This window comes from Corythoichthys intestinalis, chromosome 6 (assembly GCF_030265065.1).
Source record: "Corythoichthys intestinalis isolate RoL2023-P3 chromosome 6, ASM3026506v1, whole genome shotgun sequence".
Taxonomy (NCBI): Eukaryota; Metazoa; Chordata; class Actinopteri; order Syngnathiformes; family Syngnathidae; genus Corythoichthys; species Corythoichthys intestinalis.
This window is the reverse complement of record NC_080400.1, coordinates 21,390,254-21,414,539: the sequence shown is the minus strand read 5'-3', so window position 1 is coordinate 21,414,539 and position 24,286 is coordinate 21,390,254. Positions and strand designations below refer to the sequence as shown.

At 38.3% G+C, this 24,286-nt stretch overlaps 1 protein-coding gene across 3 annotated transcripts in view; it reads left to right on the top strand.

Annotated features, from left to right (window-relative positions):
* si:dkey-103g5.4 (uncharacterized) overlaps positions 1 to 24,286 on the top strand; it is an 81,913-nt gene that overhangs the window by 17,046 nt on the left and 40,581 nt on the right. For all 3 annotated transcript variants that reach the window (XM_057839582.1, XM_057839581.1, XM_057839583.1), the window contains 7 exons: positions 6,611 to 6,785; positions 9,615 to 9,745; positions 14,377 to 14,553; positions 19,072 to 19,193; positions 19,260 to 19,417; positions 19,631 to 19,858; positions 21,681 to 22,019. In XM_057839582.1, the coding sequence (XP_057695565.1) occupies positions 6,611 to 6,785; positions 9,615 to 9,745; positions 14,377 to 14,553; positions 19,072 to 19,193; positions 19,260 to 19,417; positions 19,631 to 19,858; positions 21,681 to 22,019 (1,330 nt within the window). The remainder of the gene's footprint in view (positions 1 to 6,610; positions 6,786 to 9,614; positions 9,746 to 14,376; positions 14,554 to 19,071; positions 19,194 to 19,259; positions 19,418 to 19,630; positions 19,859 to 21,680; positions 22,020 to 24,286) is intronic.

The window sequence follows — 24,286 nt, the reverse complement described above, 5'->3', positions numbered from 1 at the left end:
AGATGGCCAACGTGGCCTTCTATTCCTATTGCAATGCAACCAAATGCCCAAACCAAATAACCTTCAATCAAAATAAACCATCTGAGTCTGATTTTAGTTTCATTCGGTTTCACAAAGGAGATACAGTGGGGCAAATAAGTATTTAGTCAACCACTAATTGTTCTGGAAGTTGTGCAAGTTCTCCCACTTGAAAATATTAGAGAGGCCTGTAATTGTCAACATGGGTAAACCTCAACCATGAGAGACCCCCCCAGAAAATCACATTGTTTGATTTTTATAGAATTTATTTGCAAATCATGGTGGAAAATAAGTACCGTGTTTCTCGGACTACAAGTCGCACCTGAGTATAAGTCGCACATGCCATAAACTGACAAACGAAGAGAAAAAAAAACATGTATAAGTCGCACCGGAGTATAAGTCGCATTTTTGGGGGAAATTTACTTGATAAAATCCAACACATAGAACAGATATGTCATCTTGAAAGGCAATTTAATATAAAAATACAATAGAGAACAACATGCTGAATAAATGTACAGTGTACAGTGCATGAACAACGAAATGCGAACTGTCCTCACCAGGACGCTACGGCTCGGTCCTGGCTATATAGCGAACTCCCAAAAGACAATGCTGGACGTCTGTATAATTTGCTGAATCAATTTGGTACTCGATAGCAAACAGGTTCGCATCAACGTAGACAAATGATAATTAGGTACTATTACAGCAATAACGTAACAGTTTAGCATGCGTTCGCTAGCATTAGCACATCGTTCAAACAAACACACAACTGGCTCTAAGTGTCCGATTGCGGGTGGAAAACACAACAAAAACAGAAAAGATGATACACGCAGGCGTTGCCTCTGTAGAGAGATTTTGAAAGCATAAACAATGAACGTAGGTTCGCAGCCGTCTTTCTCTCTCGCTAACTCGCCCGCTCACTCACTCACTCACTCACTCACTCACTCACTCACTCACTCACTCACTCACTCACTCACTCACTCACTCACTCACTCACTCACTCACTCACTCACTCACTCACTCACTCACTCACTCACTCACTCACTCACTCACTCACTCACTCACTCACTCACTCACAGCTACGTAGCTATCCGTCTTCTTTTGGCGTGTGAGCGCTCTTCTTCACGTAAATAAGTGCGAGTGCACCCCCAAACTAAATGCATCCATTTCAATATAAAAAAAGTCAAGAATACAATTGAACATACATTGCCAAAGGCAGAACGCGAACGTGGCCATAGCTATTAGGAGTTTTACATTGCCAAAGGCAGAATGCGAACGTGGCCATAGCTATTAAGAGTTATTCCGATAACTATAGCATAAGAACATGCTAACAAGTTTACAAAACCATCAGTGTCACTCCAAAACACCAAAATAACATGTGAAATTATATCGTTATGTGTTAATAATTTCACACATAAGTCGCTCCTGAGTATAAGTCGGACCCCCAGCCAAAATATGAAAAAAAACGCGACTTATAGACCCTACTCACCAACATCACAGAATGACGTGTCGCTGTATCCGGCCGCCATATTCTCCATCAGTGTTTATCCGTATTCTCAATGGTTTAAATTTGTCGTGCAATTTATAGTGCAATTCATGGAAGCCCCGGTGCTTTCAGATGCTGTAAACTCATTGGATGCGTTGCATAAAAGGTGTTATGTGGAAAAGCTTCAGTTTATCCATTCGCCAGATCCATATTTGATGCCTAAATCGATATTTTTCGACCCACTGTCTTCGCCCTCTCTGTCTGACATCTGCTACCCTGATATCTACAACTATCTTGTCCACACAAAATCAGCCTATTCTCACGAAAGTTTGAAAAACTTTAAGAGCAGCACTCTAAGCAACATTACCTCGTGTGACCCTTTACTTCCAATTTTCTAAAATGGCAACAATCAATAAAAAAAAAAGTTGACTGCGATGGCCGACGCTTCAAGGATAGGTGGATATTGGACTATTTCTTCAATAAAACACGCAACAACTGTGTCTGCCTCATTTGCAAAGAGACAGTCGCTGTTTTCAAAGAGTTCGATGTGATGTAATATTACCAAACAAGACACGCTGACATGTACGACAACATTACAGGGAAGATACGCAGCGAGAAATTATAGCAACTTGAGGCTAGTTTAATTTCACAGCAGCAGTATTTCGCAAGAGCTCGAGTGTCGAAAGAGAACGCCACAAAGACCAGATTGTTGAAATTATGAATTAAAAAATTATAAAGCAAATGTGACACACAGAAGGGCTTGCTAAAATTTGTTTAAATATATTGTTCTATGTAAATCAGCCAAGGTAGCCCCCCGCATTTTTACCTCACCAAATCTGGCCCCCTTTGCAAAAGGTTTGGACACACCTGTTTAACTTCTTTCATTTGGTACCAACTAAATATTATTCAAAAAATAATGATGGTGGAAGAAATAAGCATCTTGAATTTGAAACTGTATGTTGTCGGCGATTAGCCTCGCAATGATCTTAATTGTGGTTGTCAGCCCAAAACCCTCTAATTATATATTAAATGCAGTGACGTGCGGTGAGGTTCATGGTTGGTGAGGCACTGACTCCTTTAGTGTCAGATTTCCAAATATATAAACCAAAAAGGGTAGCTTATTCAATTGGCTACTGGTTATTTCATATCTCATCAGCATTCTTCACAAAACACGCACACACGGTACATATTGTCGATACGTAAAAGTAAGAAAATAACATGCATTTGCTCTACACCCTCAATGTGTTGGCCGTCGCCATTCTATAATTCATGCAACATAAATGAGAGTAAAGAGTGGCGTACCAAACCACAGAATTCAATTCTGACCTTTAGTGAAATATTCCGTTGTTTTTAAAACTTTTAATTCAGAAACTTTAATCAATTTATTACAGATTGCTAAACAAAAAGTGTGAAAAGAAAAACAAAGAATATTTTATTTAAGGCCAAAATTTAGTTTTTAAATATTCTATTGTATTTTTCTTGGTCTAAGCTCTTTTTTTTTTTTTTTTTTTTTTTTAATAAGATTGAAATGAAAACTGTTTGTGGTCTTGCACCTGTCCTTCACCACAAAAACCGGCGTTACTTTGGAAGGGCATAGGTTTGGTCTCAACATTCGTAGGGACGGTATAACAGCATAACCTGCATGTAGGTACACTTTTTGCTGGGGACGGGACATTAATTAGACCAAACAGATTGGATGAAGGGGGCAAAGGGCCACATTTCTCATGTATATGAACCTAATTAATTAATAGGCAAAATGATCAATGCAAAATAAATCCTTATCTACTGATAATAACTTTCATGTGCATTGGTTCAGATGATACACTGTTCGATTCAAACCTTTGTTTTCAAAAAATACTCAAGAAACATTTTGAAAACTTCCTGAATAAATGTCTGGTTTTTATTAGCAAACATAAACATAGTGAAAATAATTCACTTAATAATGGTAGGGTCAATTCTATCCTTACAACATATGGAACTATTGAAAGATCTAAATTCTCTATATAACTGAACATTATATCTTGCAAAAAAGGTAAGGTTGCTTAAAAGTTGGTGGGGACAATTTTAGCATGCTGAAAAGTTGGTAGTGCTATGTCCCTACCGTCCCTATGCAAACCGACGCCCTTTTAGTAAAAGTCCTCCTTATTTTCCTTTACTTTAAAAAAATCTCTCCGCCTCAATGGAGAGGATTGCTTCAATTAGATCGTTCTGTGTTCTATTTGACAAGCCAGAAAACACAGTGGATGTGTCCAAATGTCTAGCTAACCTTTCATCTTTCTCAGCAAAACCATGTAATCGTTCTACATATGTGCCACGTTTAGAAGAGCTACACGCTCATCGTTACCACGAAATGTTAACTCCTGTTTAGCTAGGATGCAGGTTGCATTAATGAGGTCTTTCAAACTCTATTCCTTACCTTAGCATTGAGGATGCTACCGTTGAGCTTCCGCTGTTCATCAAAGCCAAATCGATCCTTGAGCTTCCAAAAGTTTTTAAAGCAAACAGGCTTTGAATGTGAGTGGTCGAGTTCTCATGTTTGCTGAGGCTTCGTGGTAGTTTTTTAATGTCACAATATCTCGTGTTAGTCCAGACATTGGCACAAGTTGAGAAGAAAAGGAAGGGAAAGCAGCAAAGGCGATTTTTCGAAGGACAGCCACATAGCCAGTCTTGTCGGGTGTACCAGTCCGTTTGAAAAGCGCGAGTTATCCTCTGTCCCGTAGTTTGAAGCAAACCTTTTAGCTCCGGCGTTGTGTTAACCGCGTCCACTTTTAACGGAAAGTTCAGTTTCACATACACCCCCTTGCAGTGCGGCAGAGTACTATCTGCCGCAACCTTGTGTAACCGCGTCCACTTTTAACGGAAAGTCCAGTTTCACGTACGCCCCCTTGCAGTGCGGCAGAGTACTATCTGCCGCAACCTGAGCCTTTTCACTGCGGTTTTATTTCCCATCAGCAAAACTAAATATGTCGCTAACAAACATTAAACTTTAAGGGTTAAAGATATTAGCCAGACTGAGGAAAATCAGGTCAAATAAACGTATCTGAAAACATTATAATGGCGACATGCAGATGTACGGCAACCAGCACGCTCCAATTCCATGTATCAACCCAGTTTGTTAAGGATTGCGCAATCAGAGGTGAGGCTTTACTCGTTGCTGCCGCACCTCTCGTTTCATTTCTTTATTTGAACAGGAAATAGGCAAATTCAGCGATTTTGACTATAAAAAATGTTTGAAATGAGTCATACATAAAGAGCAATGGACAAATATTAATATAAATTTGATGCTATAATTATTTTTTTGTCATGATGACAGGTGAGGCTCTGCCTCACCTGCCTCCCCTGACCGCACGTCACTGATTAAATGCATCTTACCAGATATAAAATGACTACTACATAATCTGTAGTGATCGTTTGGTGCCCAGTTTTCTCGTCGAATTGCAGCAGTCCATCTCACTCTCCTCTCCGGGTCTCTCGGAATACGGTAGAACTTCAAGTCTCTCCGTCTATCTTCTCTGTTATTGCAACCAACCGCCACACACGCCTTCACCATTTTGATTATTAATGTTAACGGGCAGAAAAACACGCCATAATAGGAGGAATTTACGTAGCGGTAATGCTTAAACCCAATGAGCTGATGGACAATATGGCGCGGAGGCGTGGTTGTGACGTCATGTGAGTAGGGTCTATAGTCCCAATAATACGGTATTTGGTCAATACCAAAAGTTCATTTCAAGACTTTGTTATGTACCCTTTGTTGGCAATAACGGAGGCCAAACGTTTTCTGTAACTCTTCACAAGCTTTTCACACACTGTTGCTGGTATTTTGGCCCATTCCTCCATGCAGATCACCTCTAGAGCAGTGATGTTTTGGGGCTGTCGTTGGGCAATACGGACTTTCAACTCTCTATGGTGTTCTTCGGATGCAATTCAGTATTCTTTCTCCTCCAAACACGAGAACCTGTGTTTCTACCAAAAGGGTCTATTTTGGTTTTATCTGACAATAACACATTCTCCCAGTCCTCTTCTGGATCATCCAAATGCTCTCTAGCGAACCGCAGACGGGCCTGGATGTGTACTGGCTTCAGCAGGGGGACACGTCTGGCAGTGCAGGATTCAAGTCCCTGGCGGCTTTGTGTCACATTGTTACTGTGGTCCCAGCTCTCTGTAAGTCATTCACTAGGTCCCCCCGTGTGGTTCTGGGATTTTTGCTCATCGTTCTTGTTATCATTTTGACACCACGGAGTGAGATCTTGCATGGAGCCCCAGAACGAGGGAGATTATCAGTGGACTTGTACGTCTTCCATTTTTTAATAATTGCTCCCTCAGTTGATTTCTTTAAACCACGCGTTTTACCTATTGCAGATTCAGTCTTCCCACAACCTGGTGCAGGTCTACAATTTTGTCTCTGGTGTCCTTCTACAGCTCTTTGGTCTTGGCCATAGTGGAGTTTGGAGTGTAGACTGACTGAGGTTGTGGACAGGTGTCTTTTATATTGATAATGAGTTAAAACAGGTGCCATTAATAATACAGGTAACGAGTGGACCTTGTTAGACCTCGTTAGAGAAATTAGACCTCTCTGACAGCCAGAAATCTTGCTTGTTTGTAGGTGACCAAATACTTATTTTTCACTCTAATTTGGAAATAAATTCTTTAAAAATCAAACAATGTGATTTTCTTTTTTTTCTCCACATTCTGTCTCTCATGGTTGAGGTTTACCCATGTTGACAATTACAGGCCTCTCTAATCTTTTCAAGTAGGAGAACTTGCACAATTGGTGGTTGACTAAATACTTATTTGTCCCACTGTATATTCCTTTTGTCAGTCTGCTTAATAGTTATGGATATGCTTCAATCTGTCTGTGCATGTTCCGTCTTGATGTATTATGCAGTGATGTCGTGTATTATGTATGTATTTCATTTGAAACCGTGAACCCGGCTACTGAACCAGACCTGTAAAAATAGCCTCTTGATTATAATTCATTTAAGTTCATCCAGCAATTTCATCCAATCTCAAGACTGAACATCCCCAACATTGTGTGCAATATAGTGATCACACAATCTGAGTTTGGAAGTCCACGATTCTTGGTAACAGAGGCCACTCACGTTTCAGATCCTTTTCCACGAGTATGGGTGGCCAGAGAAGAAGCCAATCAGAGCACAGTATCACTTGGGTCAGATGGCCTACCACATGGAGGATTATGCATCGAAGGGTTCAAGGGTACTCTCACAAATGAAGATTCACAGGAAACAACAAGCCACAATTACGCTGAGTTCTATTCAACCTGGTACAATGACAGCACACGCACGCATGCACACAAACACACCGACGTACACACTTGAACATCCTGAAAGCCCCTCTGTTATGCAACCTGTGTAATGTGCGTCTGCAATATATACAAAGAATGTTCATGTTTTAACAGAGGACAGACATGTACTGACAGGTGTGGTAATTTCCCACATTTGCGGCTTCTAATGTAACACACAGCCACCTGAGGGTGTTGCTCTCACCCAACCAATTGCAGCTTAACAGGCTCTTGTCGTGCACCGATTGTCACGTGCATCATGATAAAGACAACAGGGGACTTTGAGGCATTACCTCACGAAACAAGATACTGAAATACAAGTCTTTAACATAAAGTCAGACATAATCCTTCCAAATACTGACTTACAGTGCTTTTTTTCTTTAAGGGTTTTTTTTAAACATGCAGTTCAAAACAGGAGCAGAAAAACTATGATTCAAAAATCAATTTAATAATTTCTTCAATTGAAAATGGAATAAAATAATAAGAACTTTTGAAAATGTTCAACCTTATGTTCCAACATTAATTATGGGCTTCCTAAACTATGGTTAACATTTATCGAGTATACTCATGAATTATAGTTTTCAATGAAGTTAAAAAAATTACAACTATCCCCACACATTTTTGATTAAAGACAAAAAAGCTGTACAGTGATCCCTCACTACTTCGCGCTTCAAACTTTGCGCCCCTAATCCATTGCTGATTTTTTTCCAATAATGATAATAAAAAAAGATGACTGACGGACGTTTAATGTTTAAAGTTTGGTTTTCTAGCAAGATCAAAGCGACGTATGCGTCAATCATCATTTAACTTGTTAAACAGTTGCTGCGGCAACTCATTGTGTGTAAGTGAGTTCCAATTTTATTATATGAGCATCTGGTAGGGGTGAGAGTGTTGGGGCTGATCAGGCTGACCGCTGCTTTCTTCACTCACTTTCTTCAATGAAGCATTTACTAAAGCCTGCTTTATTCTTGTTTAAAAATAATTAGGTGGGACAGTAACCTGTTTAAAACGAATTTATTACATTTAGTGCTTAAAAACCATTTATTAAAATTAGGGCTGTCAAATTTATCACGTTAACGGACAGTAATTAATTTTTTAAATTAACCGCGTTAAAATATTTCACGCAATTAACGCATGCATGGAATGACCCGTTCATGCGTTGCCTCAAACAGTTTCCAATGACGCCGTTTTAGCACAGTGAGAGCGAAAAGTCAGAGAATTGCGAGTGGACACAGGCATTCTTTGGACCACGCTTTTTATTGGCTTAAGCTTTGGCAAATCTGTCACAACAAATATAAGTATTGTGGTGAACAACGTAGGGAAGAATGAGGAGACGATCTTTTTCTTGACACGCTTAATTGAACACAACGCAGAACACATTGCATACCATTTGCAGCTACTACTGACAATTATGGTTTCCCAACTTCCCATCATGCATTTGGGTTTAGCAGCAGGCAATCTTTTTCTTAACACGCTTAATTAAACATAACGCAGAACATACTGTATACCATTTGCAGCCACCACTGACAGTCATGGTTGGCCAACTTCCCATCATGCATTTGGACAGAACAGTTAAGTCGCTACAGTATCATTTAGTGAAAGCACAACAAAAATAATATTCCTCTCTCTCAAAAAAAATGTTCACAAAAATAAAAAGCGCTCAATGTAAAGAGAACTGGCATTCCCAATCTATATAGCTATGCAAAATACACATAAAACTTACTCAGACTTTGCCTTGGCTAGATCTCTAATTTAAAACTCGCCATTGACACCATGTGGTGTATTTCAATCACTACCTTACGTTGTTAAAGACACTGTGGAAGAACGGCAGGGAGCCCATGTGACATCTGGCTCGGGGACGTCAACAATGGTAAGCTATCAGTTTATTTTCAAACTAACAGCTCATTGAGCTCATTAAAACATTAAGAGGGGTTTTAATATAAAATTACTATAACTTGTACACAAATTATCTTTTAAGAACTACAAGTCTTTCTATCCGTGGATCCCTTTAACAGAAAGAATGTTAATTATGTTAATGCCATCTTGTGGATTTACTGTTATAATAAAAAAATACAGTACTTATGTTCACTATGTTGAATGTTTAGGCAAAACATGTTGATGACCACAAGACGCAGTGTCAGCAATAAGATTAACTTTCACGATAAATGCTCGGTTTGTAGCTTTGCCCATGTTGGCAAATACAAGCATCCCAGCTGTGCGCGTGTGTGTGAGGGCCTGTGTTTTTCTGTCTTACCTAGTGGAGAAGAAGAATGTGGTACGCCCGGCGGTGGCTGTGTTGTACAATTAACATCTTTAGTGGGGCAAATTGAAACTCCGCTCACAATTTTGGCGGTGCGCTCTGGTGTTTCATGGTCCACATCTTAAATCCTTGGCTCTTGCTCAGTAGTTGTTGTCGCTAGGTTTGAAAAAATTACAAATATCCATCTTGCGTCTTCTGTTCTTAGGTGGCTTTGGATAAGCAAATGACCGTCTAAGGTGCTAGTCACTTGATCTGTTCGAAAAATAATTTTGACCCATTATAAATGTTTTTTTTTGTTCATTTCATTCATTTTTGTTGTTTGTTTTGTTGCTTTACAAATTTTATAGACAGCATTTTACCGGCAACGTCTTAATTTTAAATTCATATACTAATACAGGAAAGTCAATTACCTGCAATGACACTTAATCTCCGCGTATACTTGGATGTACTATTGATTTTCTCCTGTTTGATATTTCATGTCATGTAATTGCAGTTTCTAGTGTATGGTTGTCTTCTGTGTAGCTCACCTCTTTGTTTTTATCTCGGAGCAGAGCCGTTGGAGGAGTTCTGGGATTACGAACACCAGGTGGATTTAGAGGCCTTCAGCAGCAACACTTTCTACAACCTGCTGCTCAAACACAGTGTGTCGGTCACTGCACGGTTGGGCCAGCTCAGCAGCGAGGTGTGCAACGTTATAGATAGGTTTCAGCCTATTATTTACATGAGGATAGTTGTCCAGTGGGGTCTTGAGATATAAGCGCCTACAGTTTTTCAATGACTTGAGTGAGTTTTTTTATTCTATGACACGAGGAAATATGAGATAAAAATGCACTTTTTGTGCAGCGTTACCAAACATCATTTAGCCACCCTTTTAATTCACAGCATCAATTGGTGACGGTAATACACCAAGGCAAGGGCGTAGGATTGGTCTCAACATTGGTAGGGAGGATGCAGAGATGATGTAACTGCATAACCTGCATGTACACTTTTTGCTCGGGATGGGACATACCGTATTGGCCCGAATATAAGACGGTGTTTTTTGCATTGAAATAACACTGAAAAAGAGGGGGTCGTCTTATATTCGCGGTCTAGATTATACCCATTCACGACGCTTGATGGCGCCAGATATCATTGAAGTGATGTTCTGTCATGACAAATCTCAGCTACTCTTTTTAGTTTAACCAGTTTGCACTATTTTATTGCAATGTTTTTCCTTATTCAGATTTGTTTCAAGACTACAGTTACAGTTAGACTTCAGTTTGATGGTTAATGCAGTTATTGCAATTTTGTTGTTTTATCACAATAGATTGGTTTATTTACATTTCAAAAACCAGAAGCCATTCATTTACGAATGTGATTGCACTTTAGTTTACATTAGGGCTGTCAAAATTATCGCGTTAACGGGTGGTAATTAATTTTTAAAATTAATCACGTTAAAATATTTGACGCAATTAACGCACATGCCCCACTCAGACAGATTTAAATGGCAGTACAGTGAAATGCCCTCATGTTGTGTTTTATGGAGTTTTGCCACCCTCTGCTGGCACTTGGGTGCGACTGATTTGATAGGCTTCAGCACCCATGAGCATTGTGTAAGTAATTATTGACATCAACAATGGCGGGCTACTAGTTTATTTTGTTGATTGAAATTTTTACAAATTTTATTAAAACGAAAACATTAAGAGGGGTTTTAATATAAAATTTCTATAACTTGTACTAAAATTTATCTTTTGAAAACTACAAGTCTTTCTATCCATGGATGGCTTTAACAGAATGTAAATAATGTTAATGCCATCTTGTTGATTTATTGTTATAATAAACAAATACAGTCCCTATGTACCGTATGTTGAATGTATATATCCATCTTGTGTCTTATCTTTCCATTCCAACAATAATTTACAGAAAAATACGGCATATTTTATAGATGGTTTGAATTGCGATTAATTGCGATTAATTACGATTAATTAATTTTTAAGCTGTAATTAACTAAATTAAAAATTTTAATCGTTTGACAGCCCTAGCTTACATATTTAAATGTTCAGATTTTAAGATTTGAATGAGGCAAAAAACCATGCGTTTTCTCGTAAATATATTGTTATAATCATTTGTTTTGGTTGTACTGTAATTATTTTCCGGATAAAAATGAATTTGGTGATCAAAAAGTCTTTTTTCAAACTTGAGTCATGATAAAGAGGGGGTCGTCTTATAATCAGGGCCGTCTTATATTCGGGCCAATACGGTAAATAAGACCAAACAGATTGGGTGAAAGGGGGTCAGGGCTACATTTCTCACGAATATGAACCCAATTAATTGAGAGGCTAAATCAGCGGTGCTCATTACGTCGATTACGATCGACCAATCGATCGCAACGCTAGTGTGGGTAGTTCGTGGCATCCCAAGATTTTTTTTTAAATGTACATAGTTAATTAAGATTGTTGTGTATATGTTGTGTCGTGTGAGCAACGTATGAGTTTATGCTGCATCCCTCTCTCTCTAAGCAGAGTCTTACTCATGTTTTTCTGGTTTTATAGTATCCAGCAGAGTTCGCTACATTTCTCAGAGTTTAATTAACGTTAACAGTAGAAAACACAAACAGAACGGCTCTTCTGTCTAAGCAGCTTCCTACTCGAGTTTTGCAGGTTTGCAAGTTCACACAGTTTAATGTTATGCCAACTCTGATGCAGATCGGACTTTTAGTACCAAAAATAGTGGTGTGTTTCCCACCTCCACAACATTGGCGTCTTTTGAAATTACTTACAGTGGCCCAAAAAAACCTTCTAATTTCCCTCCTCTTCGAAGGGGGCGGAGGCAGCGGCATGTTGTCAACATAAGGGCTATACGAGTGTGAGTGTGCATGTGTTTCGGGGGAGGGTGAAGTCATCAGCCAATCAAACGTGTGTTTGAGGGGGAAAAATAGACTGGCACATTTAGCAAGTGAAAAGGGGTAAATGTAAGTTTAAACATAATGAAGATAATTCATTTAATAATGGTTGGGTCAATGCTTTTCTTGCAACATATGGGAATACAATCTAAATTACCTATATAACTGAACCCATTATATAATCCATATAAGTTTGCTTAAAAGTTGGTACACTTTGAGCATCCTGAAAAGTTGGTAGCGTTATGTCCCTACCGTCCCTATGAAAACTTACGCCCTTGCGCCAAAGTTTTTTTTTTTGCTCACCACCAATTTAGCCCACAGAAAAAGAAGGATGGTCACTACATTACATACAGTTGTGTTTTGCAGGGACATCACTTTTTGCTGTTTATGTAGTGAGCAAATGTTAATGTTGCGTATTATACATTACAATGCTGTTGAGGACAGGTTTTCTTAGCCCCCCCCCAAAAAACAACATACGCACAAAATGTATTTTGTTGTCTTTTTAGTAGGGTCTGAAACGGATTGAATGCGTTTCCAGTCATTTTAATGGGATAATATGATTTCAGAAACGTGTAAGGGAGGTGGAAATATTGTGACAAAACAATTACCGATAGTCTTATCTCAAAGCACCATTGTATCTCTGATAGCTTTGTGCAAAACCAACAATCTAATATGAAATTTGAGGGGAAAAAAATGTTTTTGAAAATTAAATCCAAAAATCTCAGGTTTTCATTGATTACCGAAATATGTTTTTTGGGACTATGAAGCGCACTAGACTATGAGCCGCACTGCCTAAATTTTACATCAAAATATATTCATATATAAGCTGCACTGGACTATACACAGACACACATCTCATGAGCATTATCTGACGACTTATCAGTAACTGTATCTTTTTTTGTCCTCTACTGCTACTTGTTATCATGATCACTGCATTCCCCCCCGTTAGTTGACACTAAATAAGGCTGTTTTTTTCCACTGTTGTGCTCTTGTTGATTGTACGACCAAGTAGCAGTTGCTGTTACAGCCCCCAGGACAGTTGTAAAAGGAGATCCTTGTGTCAGTAACTGTGCATATATCTAACTAGTGTTGTTTTGTTCAGTTTAAGCAGGGAAGGGAAAAGACATGCTATTTGATTGCACATTTTAAAACTTTGTTCTTGTTATAAGCAGTGTTGGGCACGTTACTTTAAAAAAAAGCAATTAGTTATAGTTACTCACTACTTCTTCCAAAAGGCAACTGAGTTAGTAACTGAATTACTCTATAGTACAAGTAACTAGTTACCAGGAAAAGTAACTATTTCCGTTACTTTAAAAAGAAGTTGTTGTATGTCAAAGAATTTGAAATTTTCTGAGCAGTATTCGAGTCTGTTGAATAGAGAAGAACAGACAGGTAGTTGTATTATAGAACCTTATAATATTTATTTATTGCAACAGATTTATCCTACACTTGAAGTGCAACAAAAATAATCAGATTTGAATTGCATACTACAATTGTCGACAAAAGCTTTGCCCCGGGACATAAATTACACTTTACATGCACATTCTCTCCTTTAATTTCGACCAACTTGAAATAGGACAAATTTTCCTCTGAATGCTCTGCCATCATATCACTCTGCATCTGTTTTGCGTGTGTGTGTGTTTGCCGCACGCGCTGTTCCGGTTTGTGTGTGAAAACACCGGCTCTGAAGTACGTGCGCTATTAGGCTCGACCATTTACGTCACAGAATGGGGGATTTGACAACAACGCAGCCATATTGGAAGCAGGTCTGGCTCGCGGGACATTAAACTTTAACTTGCCAGTTCGATAAAGAGACAAACTCGTTACTAAGGCGAAGAACAGATATGTGATCAAACTTAAGGATGTAAACAATGTTGACCCTTACGAGCAAGCCGAAGACAAATGGAGTAAAGATGTCGACGGGCTTTCACAATCACACGAAATGGGCATTCTGCTGTATTTATTGTTTGGTGTATGTTACCAAACTCATCAGCGATTCCGAAATTACAAATCGCTACAAAGCTACTAACAGTTATGCTGCGGATGGGTGCAGGACCTGCACATTATGACTGTATCAAGAGGCAACTCCATCGTTCTTGCAAAGGTAGGCTATGTGTGTTTACTATTTTCATTGCCATGAACCTGAACGCACCCAAAGTCTTGGATGACAAATAAACAGACCAGAGTAGGCTCGCTACGGCTGGTAGTTTCTTCAGTTTATTCAAAGTAAGTAACGCACCACTTTTGACCGTCAGTAACGGTAACGGCGTTGTAACGGCGAAAAAAATAATTAGTTAGATTACCCCGTTACTGATAAAAATAACGCCGTTATGTAATGGCGTTATTTATAACGGCCTTATGCCCAACACTGGTTATAAGATATTAGACCGCAGTGCATCATTTATGAATGTTTTTTTCATTTTTGAATATAGGTCAAAGAACTTTATCAGGGCGTTTGTGAAAAACTACGGCTGCTTCACTATTTCTCAGTGGATGAAGAGAGCACAGGGGATATTCATGACAAGCTGAGGCGAGAAGTGGAGAAGGAGGTGGTCCGCAGGAGGTCTTTGGCTGCAAACATAAGGACGCTGCTCCAGAGTCAGCTTCAGGTTTACCTCACATATACTACATACGGTCCAGTAAAGGCATGGCAAGGGAATGCAAACTTATTTGTATAGCACAGGGGTGGGCAAACCGGCCCTCAAGGGCCGTAGTGGGTCCTGGTCAGAGGTTAGTAGAGTAGCAAAAATTGTACTCAAGTAAGAGTAGCGTTACTTCAAAATAATACTACTCAACTAAAAGTAAAAGTAGTCATCCCAAAAAATGTACTCAAGTACAAGTATTTGAAAATAATGCTTAAATAATGAGTAACATTGCGAGTATCTGCTACCTACAATTTTTTTTTTCACAGCATAAATTTATCTATATGAACTGTTGTAACAAGGATACTGTACAATAACCCATTACATAATCACATTAAGCCAAAATACAAAAAAAAAAAAAAAAAAAAAAAATTATTCCGGCGAGAGAAAAAAATGACAGAAATGAAGTATTACTCGTCCAAAGAGCATGAGTGCCCTCTAGTGGTGAAAATAGCTTGTAGTTTGAATAGTTCCTTCATAGTTACTATTTCTGAAAATAAAAGGATCATTTCTCCAGTTTACTGTGGTCCATCGTTGCCAAACAAAGACTGGGAGAGAGGTTAAAATCTGCACTTTCAAGTCATGTTGAGGGCAGCGCTCTACGTCAAATACTTCATTTGCTACGGTGCTTTAAAGACGCTATGTGATTGAACAGGATGGCGTGATTGGTATAATGGACTCATAAGGTAGCGGAGTATTGTGTTTCCAAGAGCAGACTGCCACCGTTGAGTAGGTTTTATTCATTTTAAAGCAACGTAAACAGACAGTCTGAGCTGCTCCACCAGCTTTTATTTAGTTACTTCCGGTCTCCAGTCATGTGAATTTGCATATTAAGTAGAGATGTCCCTATCGATCGGGTCCGATCACGTCATTTTCAAAGTATCGGTATCGGCAAAAATATATCAGCCATGCTTTTTTAAAAATATATATATATATTTTTTTTTTAATTAAATCATTTTCTAGTTGTATTTAACGTTACAGACATAACATGCTAACGGTCATCCAGAGTCTTTGGGTAGGGTTATCAAAATATCCCGGTAACGGCGGCAATTAATTTATTAAAAAATGTAACGCAATTAATGTATGCGCTGCACGACCCTCTCACTCATTGTCGCGCTGAATCTGTAATGATGCCGTTTTACCTTTATAGAGAGATAAAAGGCAGCGCAAAATGAGTAGCGTGAATTGTGGCAGCCTTTGGAGCCTTCTTTTCATTGACTAAAGCCTTGCAATCCCTCTCCCTATGATTAGAAATATCATGGGAAGCAATGTGGGGAAGCAAGGTGGCAATTGATCTTTGTCTTAACACCTTAAGTTATTTCCCAACGCAGAGAAGATATATCAATTGCTAGCACGACGCACAGTCATGGTTCCATTTCCCATCATGCATTTGGGATGGTCACAGTATCATTTACTGAAAGCTCAACAAATACACTAGATGGCAATATTTAGTGACAATATACAAAGTCACAAGTCTTTCTATCCGTGGATCCCTCTCACAGAAAGAATGTTAATAATGTAAATGCCATCTTGAGGATTTAGGCTCATAAGAAACAAATACAGTACTTATGTACTGTATGTTGAATGTATATATTCGTCCGAGTTTTATTCATTTTTTTTTCTTAATGCATTGCCAAAATGTATATGATCGGGAAAAATTATCGGGAATTATTGGAATTGAATCTGGAGCAAAAAAAAAAAAAAAAGCAATCGGATCGGGAAATATCGGGATCGCCAGATACTCAAACTAAAACGATCGGGATCGGATCGGGAGCAAAAAACCATGATCGGAACAACCCTAATATTAAGCTAAATATTTAGTTCAGACCGTTTCCTGATTTAACATTTAGGATATAGGATATGAATTTAAGATTTAAATTAAATATTTAGTTCTGTATTTAAACAATCAGGTCCAAAACTTCTTATTTACAAATAAACATTTAAGTTGCTAAATAATGTTGTAAATGTGCAAAAAAAAAAAAAAAAAAAAAGTGACTCTAAAAATTTCACACGATTTTAAACACTTTGTAGCGCTCAATGTAAGAAAATGTCGTCATTTTCAGCATGTGCTGCTTTACAAATGGTGCCCTATACTGGTGCTGGTCTTTGTTCCAACTGATCTAGCACAGACAGTTTACCAATGAGGTTTCTGTTGATACAAGAAGCACCTGACTGCGATCAACTGATTGCGCGTGCAGGACACCAGATTGGTGAAAACGTTTCCTCTTGATGAGATGGAACAGAAACTTGCACCCACTGCGGCCCTTTGTGGAATAGTTTGCCAATCCCTAGTATAGCACAATTCAAAACAAATTAACCAAAGCACTTTACATCACATACAAATCCAACATAGGCGGAGTTTGACGTTTGGGGTAGAGGGGGCACAACGTGTTGATAACCCCAGAACGCATTGACAGCAATAAAATTAAATTACAGAAATATTTAAAATAATAAGTTGACAACGAGCGTTTTTTGTTTCCCATCATTCTAAATCAGGCTGCTTAGCCAATAGTTATCCATTGAATTTGGTACGCCCGCCGGTGTCATGCAAATGTAGTTACTCCAGTCAAAAGTTGTATCCCCTGGGCGCAGCCATATGGAGGTAGATTTGTGTTTTTAGTATTCAATCAAAAAACAGTTGCTTCAATAAAAAAAAAAAAAAAAAAAAAGTTGCTTCAATCGAAATATATATTTTCAACCAAAAAAAGTCGCTTCAATAAAAAAAAAAAAAAAAAAAAAAAAAAAAAGTGTTTGAATGCAAAAATAAATTTGAAACTATAAAAACTAAAATGAAAAAAAAAATGCATGGGAAAGCCTTTCTTCGATCAATTTTTATTTATTTGATTGAAGTCAAGTTTTTTTTTTGATTGAAGCAAGTTTTTGATTGAAGTAATGTTGATTTGTATTTGGGCCACATTTTGGCTTGGACATTTTTCTCTATTATTCAATCAAAAAAATAGGTTGCTTGAAAAAAAAAAAAAAAAAAAAAAAATATATATATATATATATATATATATATATATATATATATATATTTTTTTTTTTTTTAAAAAAGAAAAATCACTTCAATCAAAAAACGATAAATTTCAAGTTTTTGAATGAGAAAAAATATTTGAGATTGAAAAATTTGCATTTGAACACTTAAATTTTCATTGAGAAAGATTTCTTTGATTGAAGCAATCCTTTTTGTGTTTGGGCCATATTACGATTAGGACATTTGTGTCTAAATCATTCAATCCCCAAAAAGTTGCTTCAATCAAATAAAAAATATTTTACTTATTATTTTTATTATTATTTACTTATATTTTACTGTGTATATATACATACATATATATATATATATATATATACATATACATACATATATATATATACATACATATATATACATATATATACATATATACATATACATATATATACATATATATACATATATACATATACATATACTTATATATATATATATACATATATACATATATATACATATACATACATATATATATATATATACATACATATATATACATATACATACATATATATACATATATACATATATACATATATATACATATATACATATATACATATACACATATACACATATACATATACACATATACATATACACACATATATATATATATATATATATATATATATATATATATGTATATATGTATATATATACATTACATGCCAAGCAAATGACTGTCTAAGGTGCTCGAATTTTTTTTTTGACCCATTAAAAAAATGTTTTTTTGTTCATTTCATTCATATTTGTTCCAGTTTTATTGCTTTACATGCTGACTAAAGGAAAGTCAATTACATGCAATGACACTTTTCGGCCACCGGGGGGGGGGCTGGACCCCCTGGCAACCCTTTAAAATTCGCTTATGAAATCCAAGACCACCAATTAAATGATAACATAAAACTCACATAATCAATAAAGCGTGAATGTAGATCCAGATGGAATCCCCCCCCCCCCCCATCTTCAATGTGGTGTGTGTTGTATTTCTAGCTTTAGTTGGGCCACACCGTATGCAGCACTCAGTTTTTGCTCTCAATTTTATTCCCCACTGTTTTTATCATTCTTTTATGTGTCTGTCGAGCAGTTTTTACCTAAGGTTAAATCAGGATGATCAAATCGCTCAATTACTTGGCTCAGAACTTTTTATTTCCTGGTTTCCTTCTTCCTTGACAAGGTGAAGTTATTTGTTATAAAGTCATATGTTTCAAAACCGCTAAAACCTGCAGGACGTTGAATGAAAACCAACATTTAATTTCAGAAACGCAGTCAGCAAGCAATTTAGAAGGATTGCTGAAGAGACACAACTGGCTGTCATCCCTAGCACATACCATGTACTATTTAATCATACAAACAGTGATAATGAAGGGGAAAAAAGTGAAATGATTGAACATAAGTGGTCTTACATCACAAGAAGAGAGTCTTTTTCTTTTCATCTTGGCATGTTGTAGGTTCTGGGGCGAGAACAGCAGGCGCAGCAGAAGCTCCACAGTGTGTTCACAGCTCATGTGCGAGAATGCACCAGAATAATGAGCAGGGTTCACCAGACAACTTATGGACAGTGTCATCAAAAGTATTGCCAACAATAATGTTGACCTTTTTGCCTGGATTCCAGCTCCTAACATTTTTCTGTCCGTAGTTTGAGCCAGCGGTTGACGTCCCTGGTAGGTGAGATGGGAGGACTTGTATCAGCAGAATGCCAGCGTCAGGGAGCTTGGGGCCTTTTGGGTCAAGGCATCGGGGGCCAACTGCTCTGTCCAGGTTCATGCACTGTGATGAGCAAAAACAGCATCTTTGGTGAGAATTGCAAAGAAACACCACCATCTGTTGGTAAACACATACATTGCGAGCAAAACAAACCCGTGTCAGAACTGTATACCCATGAGATTAATTACTACCCTGCTTGTTGCAGTTGCACGTTCAAGGTTGTAGCATACCTGTGACCTACATTGATGCAATTTACATATATTTTCAAAACAGACAGATAATTGTTGATAATGGTCTCTCCAGGTTCTGATGGATCCCTTCGAGACTGTTCCCCAGCTCATTATGATGAAGTCACAGGTCTCATAATGCCAAATGCTAACAGCCACATGTTGCTAGGCAGTGGTCAGACTATGGCGGTTCCTTCCGATTTCTTCCTACATCCACAGACAGGCCGTGTACTTCCAATAGCTGGGAATGTTGCCTATGACCCTGAAAGCTCCACGTTGGTGTTCACGACCGACTTGTGTGCAGGTATTAGCATTGACTACAACGGAAAGAAAGTACACAAACATTCTGATGGAACACAGGACAAGTAAACATAACATAAATAGAAAAAAATAGCAATAACTGATTGGCTAGTTCACGTGTACCCTGCCTCCTGCACGAAGTTAGCTGAGATCAGACATCCCATGTTCCAAAAACTAATTTCAGAGAGATGTTTATCAACCCTAAAAAGAGAAATTTATTATGTAACATTGCTAAACCTTGCTGTGACATTCCACAAAACACTAGTTAGAAATGTTAATCACCAGTGGTGTGGAAAGTGGGGTGCTGAGGGTGCTGCAGCACCTCCTGGTGTTGGAAGAAAATGTGTTTTGGTAGATTTTTTCCATCCATCCATCTAACAGCAACTTTAGCAGGGAAGCTCAGACTCCTCCCTCTCCCCAGGCACTTGTATTTTGTTAAAAATAGATAAATAAAACACTGAAACAATAGCGCAAATAACTTTGGGGATTCAATATACCTTATTGGCCTGAATATAAGACGGCCCTGATTATAAGACGACCCCCTCTTTTTCAAGACTTGTTTGAAAACGACTTTTTGAACACCAATTTTTATACAGAAAATAATTACTGTCGATCCGAAACAAGTGATTATAACAATATATTTGAAAGAAAAAGCATGTTATTTTGCCTTATTCAAATCTTAATATCTGAACATTTAAATATGTAAATTAAAGTGCAATCACATTCGTAAATGAATGGCTTATGGTTTTTGAAATGTAAATAAACCAATCTATTGTGATAAAACAACAAAATTGCAATAACTGCATTAACCATAACAGTGAAGTCTAACTGTAACTGTAGTCTTGAAACAAACCTAAATAAGGGAAAAAAATTGCAATAAAATAATGCAAACTGGTTAAACTTGAGAGTAGCTGAGCTCTGTCATGACAGAACATCGCTTCAATTATATCTGGCGCCATCTAGCGTCTTGAATGGGTATAACGTCTAGACCGCGAATATAAGACGACCCCCTATTTTCAATCTTATTTCAATGCAAAAACACCGTCTTATATTTGGGCCAATACGGTATATGTTGAGAAAGTTTTTTTTGTGTGTAAATAACACCACATGACATCTTTCTTGCTACCGGGTCACATTGAATAAAGCGCTATTGGAATGGAAAAGTAAACGTTTGACAGAGGAAGCGTTAACATGACACAAAAAAGAATTAGCGATTTTTTTCCTATATAACGGCAGCGACATTTTCTAAAATTCAATTCGAGGTCGAAAATAAAATTGTTTTATTTAAATAGGTAAAACATGTATCCTGTCATTGTATTGCATTGTAGCCATATTATTTTTGGTTACTGCTGTTGAGCTTTTTGCTGTGCAGAGCTGTTGGATATTCGTGTGCAATTTATTTTGGTGTTGTGAAAATGGTGTGTTCAACCGAGGCTTATCTGCCCTTTTAGTTTTTAAATTGCGTGTCATTGCGCTGTCTAGTTGCAGGGATTTGCATTACAATACACGGGAGCTTTTATTTTCAATACAAAAACTGCAACACATACTGTGGGTCAAATACAACGCTGTCTTTGTAATAGCCTGGTAGTAGTACGTAAACTATCCAGCATGCGTGTGTATTGCCATTGTGCATGCCTTGTATGGAGAAAACGCGCACCATTACAAATTTGGACTGAAACGGCTGTTTTTGAATGGGTGAAAAAACTAAAAAAAGAAGAAAAGAAAAAAAGCTCCTCAGCACCCCCTACTGTGAGTGACTTCCAGTGCCCCTGCTAATCACTGTTCCAGTGTAGTGATCTCTCTTCTCCCCTCTATATCCCTTCAAGGAGACAACACAAAGTGGGAAAGTCCTCTTATTCCTTTCATTCCATACCCAACCTCCTGCCACTCAAACCAACCTCTGCCCAGCATGCGGCTCAGAGGACTCCGACCGGGTCAAAAACTGCAGCTGGGCGCTCCCATGGCAGACGCGGACACTGGGGTTCCGGTGCCTATTTTAGCTGTTACCATCCACCCGCAAACTGGGCTGGTGTACCCACTGGGAAAGACGCACATGTGCCTAATAACTCGTTTGCAGCAACCAATCCAGATTGGCCATCCAATGCTGGATTCGCGGACAGGAAACGTTGTCCTGACTGTTGGGATCAGTCTAGATCCAGTGACAGGTTAGTGAAACCATTTTTACGACATTACGGGCACCAGGAGTTGGTTGGTGTACATCGGAAAAAAAAAATAGGCAGCTTGCCAACATACAGTAATAACACTTGTGAAACTATTTTACCCAAGGGCGTAGGTTTGCATAAGGACGGTAGGGAAAAAACACTTCCAACTTTTCAGGATGCTCAAATTGTCCCCACAGACTTTTAAGCAATCTTATTTGCATTGTATTATGACTTCAGTTATACAGGTCATTTAGATTGTCTTCCATGTTGTATGGATAGAATTGACCCTACCATCATATACCTCCCAACACAAACGCACACACACAACTTCGACACAAATACATGCCGCCTCCTCAGCCTGCTTCATAGAGGAGGGATATTAGATGTCATTTTCGGCCACCACCACCAGCAGCAGCCACTGTAAGTAATGTAAAAAGACGTCGATATTGTGGACGATGCCGAACACGACACTAAAATTTTTGTACTGAAAGTTTGAGCTGCATCTGAGTTAGCTTAGCATTAAACTGTGTGAACTTGTTAACCTGCAGAACTCGAGTACACTGCAAAAACACACCTCCTTGAAACGGGTTGAATTCCTTTGCTTTCAGTGTAAATCTATTAGAAATAAGTGAAATTTTCTGCCAGAGCATCAAGTAAGTTTTACTTAGATTTCTTGAAATAAGAAAAATAGCTATCTGACAGTAAGATTGACAGATTTATTTATGGTCTAATTATAAATTTACTGTGTGTTTTCTACTGTTATCGTTAACTGAACTGTGAGATAGAGTGGGGCAAATAAGTATTTAGTCAACCACCAAGTGTGTAAGTTCTACTTGAAAAGATTAGAGAGGCCTGTAATTGTCAACATGGATAAACCTCAACCATGAGAGACAGAATGTGGGGAAAAAACAGAAAATCCCATTGTTTGATTTTTAAAGATTTCCAAATTAGAGTGGAAAATAAGTATTTGGTCACATACAAACAAGCAAAATTTGTGGCTGTTAAAGAGGTCTAACTTCTTCTAACGAGGTCTAACAAGGCTCCACTCATTACCTGTATTAATGGCACCTGTTTTAATTCATTATTGGTATAAAAGACACCTGTCCACAATCTCAGTCAGTCACACTCCAAACGCCGCTATGGCCAAGACCAAAGAGCTGTTGAAGGACACCAGAGACAAAATTGTAGACCTGCACCAGGCTGGGAAGACTGACTCTGCAATAGGTAAAACGCTTGGTGTAAAGAAATCAACTGTGGGAGCAATTATTAGAAAATGGAAGACATACAAGACCACTGATAATCTCCCTTGATCTGAGGCTCCATGCAAGATCTCACCCCGTGGCGTCAAAATGATAACAGGAACGGTGAGCAAAAATCCCAGAACCACACAGGGGGACCTAGTGAATGACCTACAGAGAGCTGGGACCACAGTAACAAAGGCTACTATCAGTAATACAGTGCGCCGCCAGGGACTAAAATCCTGTGCCCCCCTGCTGAAGCCAGTACACGTCCAGGCCCATCTGCGGTTCGGTAGAGAGCATTTGGATGATCCAGAAGAGGACTGGGAGAATGTGTTTTGGTCAAATGCAACCAAAATAGAACTTTTTGTTAGAAACACAGGTTCTTGTGTTTGGAGGAAAAAGAATACTGAATTGCATCCGAAGAACACCATACCCACTGTGAAGCATGGAGGTGGAAACATCATACTTTGGGGCTGTTTTTCTGCAAAGGGACCAGGACGACTGGTCTGTGTAAAGGAAAAAATGAATAGGGCCATGTATCGAGAGATTTTGAGTGAAAATCTCCTTCCATCAGCAAGGGCATTGAAGATGAGACCTGGCTGGGTCTTTCAGCATGACAATGATCCCAAACACACAGCCAGGGCAACAAAGGAGTGGCTTTGTAAGAAGCATTTCAAGGTCCTGGAGTAACCTAGCCAGTCTCCACATCTCAACCCCATAGAAAATCTGTGGAGGGAGTTGAAAGTCAGTGTTGCCCAACGACAGCCCCAAAACATCACTGCTCTAGAGGAGATCTGCATGGAGTAATGGGCCAAAATACCAGCAACAGTGTGTGAAAAGCTTGTGAAGAGTTACAGAAAACGTTTGGCCTCCGTTATTAACAGCAAAGGGTACATAACAAAGTATTGAGATGAACTTTTGGTATTGACCAAATACTTATTTTCCACCATGATTTGCAAATAAATTCTTTAATAATCAAACAATGTGATTATCTGGGGGGTTTTCCACATTCTGTCTCTCGTGGTTGAG